The sequence below is a fragment of the Pristis pectinata genome, chromosome 21, assembly GCF_009764475.1.
Source record: "Pristis pectinata isolate sPriPec2 chromosome 21, sPriPec2.1.pri, whole genome shotgun sequence".
Taxonomy (NCBI): Eukaryota; Metazoa; Chordata; class Chondrichthyes; order Rhinopristiformes; family Pristidae; genus Pristis; species Pristis pectinata.
The window spans coordinates 35,287,511-35,296,604 of NC_067425.1; the positions used below are offsets into that span (position 1 = coordinate 35,287,511).

Consider the following 9,094-nt stretch of genomic DNA (forward strand, 5'->3'; position numbering starts at 1 on the left):
TTTCCCCAGTAATATTTGGATACTGAGGTTAATCTATTGGGTCACATCTTGTTGGCTGTAGCCAGAGGTTCCAGAGAGAACTGCCTGCCATCCAGCGATTCAAACCAATGTGAGTCCCACACCTGTGCCTGGACTATAAGTGCAGGACTTGATGAAAGATTCACAGAGCCTAACCAGTCACAAGGATCCATCCTGGACTGCACTTAGAGTCTGCAAGTCTTGCTTTAACTCTCTAGTTGATTTCAATATGCATTCCAGAACAATAGATAGGATGGATGATAAGCGAAAGCAATTTTTCTTTCAATTGTTCTGCTTCAGTTTTTAAGTTTTTCAATTTTATTTTAATGTTTTTAAATAAATGCCCTCAATTTTCGTTTTATTTGCTGCAATTTTTATGTTAGATCTTCAAAAGCTATTAAATTCAATGATAGCATTGACAGAAGACAAAGTTCTACACCCACATCCTCTCAAGGATGTTTCAGGGCACAATCTCTACAACACTGCGCGAAGCCAGTGAGACACTGATTCTGTCCAGCACAATCCAGCCCAGTGGAATAGGTTGTGTTGTACACTAGAAAGAAAAAAGAAGATTGGTGTTTCTACAGTGTCTGTCAGGATTTAAGCACGACCCAAAGTAATTGATAGTCAAAGGAGTAACTAGTAAAACCTAGTTACTGTTCTTGCATACGAAACAGTAGCTGAGCTGCAGCGATATGATAGTGATCAGATGATCTGTTTTAGTGACTTGATGAGAGGTAAGTATTTGTCCAGATGCTTGAGTACTGATTTTATTGACTGTGTTCTTTATTTACTTTACCAAAAAGTTAGCATTTTATTTCCAGCTCTTTGCTTACATACATACAAAGAGTTTTGGATTTTGTTGTGTTCCTAGATCCTAAGGTATGGATACATGTGTAAGACTGTTTGTGCCATTGAAGTGCTTCCAACTTAAAAGTGTTTGGTTGTCTTTCAGGGACTGAAGAACGTTGCTGCTATCAGTCTCGCAATTAACCAGCAGAATAAAGCCACCAAGCTCCTGAGCGAACAGGCAACGTCCCAAACCAAGCCTGCTTAACAAAGCTCGTGATACCGTCGACCACCAAGCCAATAGAACTGAGACGAGCAGAGTCATCCCATGAATTACATCACACAGCATTGACTGTCAGATGTACTTAAACCTGCACTTTCTAAGATTTGATCCACTCATTTTCCCTCACTATCTCTACTTTCTTTCTCCTGTGCACTGTGACGAGACCCCTTTTGAGAGCTCCTCAAACTCCTTGGATTCTGTATTCATGAAAAATCCAACTTGAAATTGTTTCACTCGCCACCTTGATGGTATAGGATCTCTCACTGGTCAGCAGTTTCTGTGGCAAACGTTTCTACCACATTATTCCACTGTAGGAACTGGGGCAGAAAGTAAAGATGAGCTCAACTTGTCCACAACCACCCTTCCTGTTATTAACCGGTTACCTACAATTGAATATTTGCATGGAGTTGATCATTTATTTCTGGCACTGAATTGTTGATTTTGCTTTTGATAGGTTGGATATTACAATAGTAAGAAGGTAATCCTTTTTATGAAGGTAATTTTTTTTTTGTGTACTGAAATAGAAATCTTGACCAGCTTGTGTTTACTTAATTCATCATTTGAGAGTCTGGCAGGGGTAAATTGTGATTGGAAAGGCCATGTATTCACCTAGTAAAATAGTCTGTATTACATCTTAACAAGTTCTCAAGTCCCTGACTGTTCCCCACTCTTGCCTCTCCCAAATCTAAAAGCCTTCCAAACAAAAGAAATTCAAAAGAACATGTGCCTGACATCTGTTGTCTGTCACAGAGGACATGTCATTTTCATTCAATTATTGGAACATTTTTTATTTAAGTTAGTCTGAGCATAGAGTGCCATTTCTAACTTTGTACTGTTTTTGAAGCAAGGAAGATTTTCTTTGCTTCCATCTTCTTCCTCCTATGACCTGCCCCCTACTCCAATGCTGCATAGAATTTTGAATGTACAATGCTGTCGATATTATGTGATGCGGGTATTAATTATGCAGTTGAAAATAATGGACATGTTTAAAATATTTACTCAGTTATATTTGCTGAGCTCTTTTAAATAAAATGCCAACTTGGTATTGTTCAATAAAATAGAAACTAAGAAATGTGCAATTAATTTGATTTTTTTTTACATGAAAATTTGAAGAGCTTGAGGTACGAGACACTGTGGGATTGCACTGTGTCTTGGAGGACTTGCAATAACCTTCCAAAGTGGGGAGCTTTATTATAGGGAAGATAGAAGACAGGAGAGGGTTAAAATAGGAATGGAAAGGAAGTAGGAATGTGGTGGGATATGGACAAATATGTAAGCAGTTAATGAATCCAGGCAACCTAATTAGAGGGGAGGTGATGTAGCCACGACAGATCTAGGCTTCAGCCAGAACACGGCTGACCCGTCCAATGATTGCAGCCAGCGGAAGGACAACTTTTATTGACGGTTTGTTACTTGGAATCTGCCAGGGTTGAATTAAACAAAAGGAATCTGTTGGAAGTATATGCAGCCCATGGGATCGTGGAAGAGTGATCAAGATGCCAAGTTAAAAGTAGCGGCACATAATTTATCAGAGGCTTGTTGGATGGTCAACAGATTTTCAACAGGTGGTGTTGAGATAGAGTGACTGCAACATTTGAAAAAGAGTTTGGAATTTGCAGCAATATGGGACAAAAGGGGTGGAATAAATGGCCTCTGTACTGTGATTTGTGATCTGTCTGTTACTCACCTTCTCTCGCTGTTAACATCACTTGAAGTTGTATGTATTTTCCCGACTTGCATCTGTTATTCTACCAAAACCTCAGAGTCCAATGAGTGAATTAACTCAAAAATGTATCATACTTTTAAAATGCATAATAGTTAATAAAATCCCTTCTTTAAAAGTTCATGGTTCAAATTCCTCAGTATTTCAGCACTACTTGCGATTCTCCTGTACACTTTCTCCTGTTAGGTTGGGGATATTGAATAAGTTGATGAGCAGGGTAAGTAACAGCTCGGGAGCAATCTGCCTTTTCCCTCTGGCAAGTGCTCTGCAGTTCAGTGGGATGGAGCAGAAAGAAGGGGGAGACCTCTGTTTGTGAAGTGGCAATTTCTGATTGAATTGCTGCAGTGAAGTCCCACAAGAGACTGTGGGTGCTGGAATCTGGAGCAACACAAAAGGCGCTGGAGGAACTTCAGCGGGTCAGGCACTCCACCTGAAATGTCGACTGTCCATTTCCCTCCACAGATGCTGCCCGACCCCCTGAGTTCCTCCAGCTGCCTTTTGTGATGTTCCGACAAAGCTTTCTACACTTGAGCTGCCTTTTGTCATAACACACCAACCGTTGGCCTGCTGATGATGTCCCACTTTAATCTGGAATATTTCTGAGGATACAGCAGTCTATTGCCTCCATTTGCTGAAACCCCAGGAATTTAAAATCTCTGTTTGAAGAGGAAATATTCAATGAATCAAATGTTTTTTTTTCCCCTCCTTGTTTTTCTTGGGACCGAACTCTTCTCCACCAGGAGAGAAGTATGTCATAAAAGCCTTTGGTGTTGGCGAAGGTCTTCTGTTTAAAAGTGAGATTATCGAGAGTTGTGTATTTTTAAAACAGTAAAATCTAGGCTGCTATCCAGCACTCCAATCCCCTGCTTTCAAAATACCGAGCAGTTTTATAGGTTAAGTGGATGATCAGCTCCTGGAGTGGAGGGAAAATAAGCAGTGTAATCTGTGACATTCGCTCTTGGAAGTTGATAGTAATGATAACCTCTCTGGGACAGGGCTGCGATGATACACAGTGGGTTTGTTCGAGGCTGCTGTGATTCAGAGCATGATGTTGCTTTATGAGTAAACATAATTGCCAACCGTATCTGTGCCTTTCCTCCCCACGCAATTAACTCCATTACAATCATACAATAGAGGAGGCCACCATTTGGCCCATCATGCCTGTGGCAGCTCTTTAAGAGCTGCTGATTTGTCCCACGCCCTCGTCCTTTCTCTGTATATCTGTTAACCTCTTAAAATATTTATCCAAAACCCTTTTCAAAAGCTTTTGTTGAACCTGCTTCCATCATCACTCATTGCGGATGAGAATTTGCCGTTTTAAAGGAAGAAGCTGCTTGCATCCTCTCTGGTTCTTTAGCCGTGTTCTTCACACGGGCGTCTGCTGGAAGCTCTCCTACCCGCCAAAGTCGACAGTGTCTCCTTCTTCCCCAAAACCTTTATGTTGTAACATCTTTTTAAAAAAAAGATAATGGATAAAAGCTAATGACATGGTGTGTGTAAAACAAATGATAGTGTTGTCCAAAGGAGATTGTATTGTAATGAGGTTAGGACATAACAATAGTTGGGAGGGGGGCTTGGGTGGGGAATTGAATGAAGTGTGCTCAAGAAATGGGGGTATTGACAATCATGGGCTGCAGAAGCCAGAAGAGTTTGTGGAGAAAGATGCTTTTGTGAGGAAGTCATCGTAGGGGTGGAACAACCACAATAGCTGCCCTTGTTGAGCAATAAACTGTAAATTACAACATCAAGCCAGAGGGATTAGAGCACAGTCTTACACCTGGGTTACAGGATCAGACACCAGCAGTCTGGAAGATAATCCAACCTGTTCTGTACAGAAACTCAAAAAAAAATCTGCAGGTGCTGGAATAAAAAAGGAAAATTCTGGAAACGCTCAGCAGGTCGGGCAGCCTCTGTGGAGAGAAAAACAGTTAACTTCACAGGTTGAAGATTTGTCAAGGGAACTGGGAAAGAGAAACACGAGTTAGTCTTAAGTTGCTGAGAGAATGGGGAGGGTTGCTGTGGGTATTAGTAATGGAGGTTATCCAGTCCATGGGTTAATGGGGCAGTTAGAGTGAGACTACGGGCAAAGGAACATGAAAACCCTGGGAAATGTAAGGCTGTAGGACAGGCCCAGCACGTCAGGCTGTGCTCGTGGAGAGAGACTGAGCCAATACACAGACTAGCTCAGTCTCCACACATCTCTCTCTCCTCTCTCCCCTCCCTCTCCTCTCTCCTCCCTCTCCTCTCTCCTCCCTCTCCTCTCTCCCCCCTCTCCCCCCCTCTCTCTCCCCACCCCCCCCCCCCCCCCCCACCACCCCAGGCATGTCTTGTAGCCCTATCCACATTCCTTCCCCTGTATTCCCACTCTGACTGGGTGCAGGAAAGATTCAAGAAGCTGAGGCCGGGGCTGCAGGGCTTGAGTTATAAAGAGAGACCGGATAGACTGATTGTTTCCCTGAAGTGTAGGAGGTTGAGGGATGAGTTATAAAATCATGAGGGGCATAGATAAAATGAACGGTCACCGTATTTTTCCCAGGATGGAGGGAGTCTAAAACTAGAGGACACAGGTTTAAGGTGAGAGGGGAAAGATTTAACGGGGAGCTGAGGAGAAACTATTTCACACAGAGGGTGGTGGGTATGTGGAATGAGCTGCCAGAGGAAGATCTAGAGGCAGGTACCATTACAATGTTTAAGAGACATTTGTATAGGTACATGGATAGGAAAGGCCAAATGCAGACAAATGGGATAGACATCTTAGTTGGCATGAACGAGCTGGGCTGAAAGGCCTGTTTCTGTGCTGTAAAGCTCTGTGATTCTATAACCAGGTACAGCAACAGACAGGGCATTAAACCAGTTCACTGTACAGGTAGCAGAAGCCATTGTTGGGAAACTTGCCCTCTTTCAAGTCAATAGACAAAAGGCATGAGAGGCTCACTGCATCGAAATGGGTGCAGAAAATGCTGTAGAACATCTGATTTTATGTATAATTGTTACATCAGAAAAATGCAGGATTGGGATTGATGCATCTTCCCTGTGTACCTGTCAACACTTACAAAAAACAAACTCTCACTCACCTCATCAAGGTGAACAATCAGTCTGTAAAGGAATGCAATTCTGCTCTGGAGACAGACTAACAAAGCACGTGGGGGAGAAAAGAATTGCAGACACTGGAAATCTGAAATAAAAACAAAATGCTGGAAACACTCAGCAGGTCAGGCAGTATCTGTGGGAAGAGAAACAGTCCATGTTTCAAGTCTGAGGCCCTTCATCAGAATGGGCAGTCTATTAACTGGAGTACCATTTGTCTTTATGTACTGCATGTAGCAGTTCCACTATGGATTAACTTGTGTGTGATGATACATCTAATCAGAATCTTATCAATTACATCTATTTATAAAATAAAATTTTTTTTTTAGTGGCCAAAATTAACATCAGTCATTACCCCAGATCATGAAATTTATATTCCTAAAGCGGTCTCGGTTGGACCTAAACAATTTATGCATGTCTAAAATTAACTATCTTTCCCTGTTTTAGTCCTGTTCTCGTGGGAAATCCATTGAGTCTTAATGGCACAGAACAGCCCTGCATTAAATACCTAATCATGGAAAATGTAATGAGAGCTGTATATACTGGAAACTTTAAACCAGAAAGTACACAGCCGGTGTTAGTGGAAAGGCAAGTTCTGATATGATGGGTGTTCATCACAAAAGTAGTTTTAAATAAATACAAAGCAAAATCTGGCATTTCCAGTCTCTAAACGTAAGAGAATTGGAATGGACCATCTCCTGCCTATGGAGCTAATACAAGTTAGCTTCATCTGCCAACTGGCTGCATTTTATACTGTTTTCACACCCACGAGTTAGGAAACTGGCTACCCATTTCTCCCACTCAGTGCCCAGTTTGCTCTAATGGGAAGCAGCTGGCTGTAGATGCTGTTCTTTTACTGTCTATTTGTTGCTTCGGAATTGATAACCTTGTGCTTTTTTTCTGTGTGTGGGTGTTGCATTAAAACTAGCAATGTGAGATAAACCATAGCTTCCATTGATTTTAATTATTGCTAGAAGCTTTATTGCTTTTATAATCTCTCTCTGCACAGCTCTTTATCTGTTTTCAAGCCTCTATAGTTCTTCCTTCACAGTCTTTCAAATCTAACAGCAAAATCATTGCTGTGGAAGAGACAATGTATTCTCCAGGATGCTGGGTTCTGGAACGCACTTATTGTTCAACTTGTTATACAGCAGCAAGTCACCCGAATTCTGCCCCTCTATAGATCTGGATTCACGTTTACCCTGTCACCAGCGCACATGTAGAAAACACTGTCATCCCAGCCCTCGGCAGAAGTGTGTGATAATGGCTTGACCTGTTCCTCCATTTGGTAATGTTGGGATGGATCTGTTGATATCAGGCAGGTTGCTAGGATGCATGGCTTGTGAAAGAATGACTAATTATCTCTGGGAGGAATGGAGGAGGAGGATTAAAACTGGGATGACTCACTTTTAAAATACAACTTCTCAACCTGAGCTGCAGCTCACAGTCAGATGAAGAATGAGGCATGGGTGCATGCTGGCTCTTCAGAGAGGAGAGAACCTTCCAGTAAAGAGTAAGAATGCACTGTTAGGGTCACTGCAATATCTCTGAAGTGTTGCCAACTTGTCCGGTCTACATTTCTGAAAATTAGAATTGTGTACATTCTAGTCCCACAGACCCTGAGTTCGTAATGAAATTCTTGCAGCAATATCAGTCACTGGTGATGACAGAGTCCTTTGTGTCAATGTAACTGGTTAGTAATCCTCACCCAACAGAATTGTATTTAGCGTGCAGTTATACAGGAGAATTGATAACCATCCTCAAATTCAGGACAAGCCCAAAAGCACATTCTTATTGGTCCCTGCCCAGATTATCAAGTAGTTTCTTTAGTTTCCAAGAGGTGACACATCCCTTTACACTACCCTTTGACAGCCAGGTAAATGCTTTGCAACGTCAACAAAGCTATTAACTAAAACACCTATTTTAAATCCCCACTTTTCACTTCCAATAGAATTGCAGCTCCCATTGACAAGACCCTATTTTCTACAACCTGACCCAATGCTTAAGCAGCACGCACTAAATGTTGGAGGAACTCAGCTGGTCAGGCAGCATCTATGGAGGGAAATAAACAGTTGATGTTTCCGATTGAGACCCTTCCTCTGGACTGGAAAGGAAGAGGGCAGAAGCTGGACTAAAAAGCCAGAATATGTAGGTTGGCAGAGCAACACCTCGTATTCATTCTTGGCCGTCTCTAACCTGACAGCATCAACATCGACTTCTCTAACTTCTGGTAATCCCTCCCCTCCCCTTTGTTATCCCTCATTCCTGTGGCCCCCTCACCCCTTTTCTTCCCCTGCCCTGCCCTCACGACCTGCCCATCACCTCCCTCTGGTTCCCCTCCTCCTTCCCTTTATTCCATGGTCTACTGTCCTGTCCTATCAGATTCCTTCTTCTTCAGCCCTTTGCCTCTCCACCCATCACCTCCCAGCTTCTCGCATCATTCCCACATCCCTCCTCCCCCACCCTCCTACCTTCCCCCTCTCACCTGGACGCACCCATCACCCGCCAGCCTGTGCTTCTCCCCCCCCCACCTTCTTATTCTGGCCTCTACCCTCTTCCTTTCCAGTCCTGATGAAGGGTCTCGGCCCGAAACGTCGACTGTTTATTTCCCTCCATAGATGCTGCCTGACCCGCTGAGTTCCGTCAGCATTTTGTGTGCGTTGCTCCAGATTCCCGCATCTGCAGAATCTCTTGTGTGTCCAATGTGTAAGCAATCCTTGTCCTGTGAAGGCATTTCATTGAGTGTGTCTACACTTCAGGGCGTTGGTTATAACATGCACTCCTCCACTTCAATGCAGGCCATTGAAAATGCTGAATTTGAGTAGAACCATTTCACAACTGAACAGTGCCTCAATCCCCTCCCCTGCATCTCTTCCTACCCTGAGCTAATAAAAATCCAGCTGTCCCAATCCTTAATATTCACATTGGCCTTCCCACCCAACCTGCCATCCCTGAACATCACACATTCGAGGAGAAGGTTCCGGATCTCCACCAGCTGCGGCGTGGGGTGGTGCTGGGTGATTTGTGCTCTGGCCCCTGGGTCTGATTAAATGTCCCTTCCTTCCAGAATCCCCCAGTGGAGTGAACTGTGTCTGTACACGTCTCCTGCCCAATCCCCTTGCCCACTGTCATTACATTGATCAGATTGCCTGTACAGGTAGTCAACCAGGATGAGCCCACATTGGGTAGTTTTC

At 43.2% G+C, this 9,094-nt stretch overlaps 1 protein-coding gene across 1 annotated transcript in view; it reads left to right on the forward strand.

The window, feature by feature from the left end:
* The window catches only part of zzef1 (zinc finger, ZZ-type with EF hand domain 1), a 188,817-nt gene extending 185,883 nt beyond the window's left edge, over nucleotides 1-2,934 (forward strand). Inside the window, 1 exon segment of the mRNA XM_052035349.1 lies at nucleotides 974-2,934. Within this exon segment, the coding sequence (XP_051891309.1) occupies nucleotides 974-1,075 (102 nt within the window). The 3' untranslated portion in view covers nucleotides 1,076-2,934.
* The last annotated feature ends 6,160 nt before the right edge of the window (nucleotides 2,935-9,094 follow it).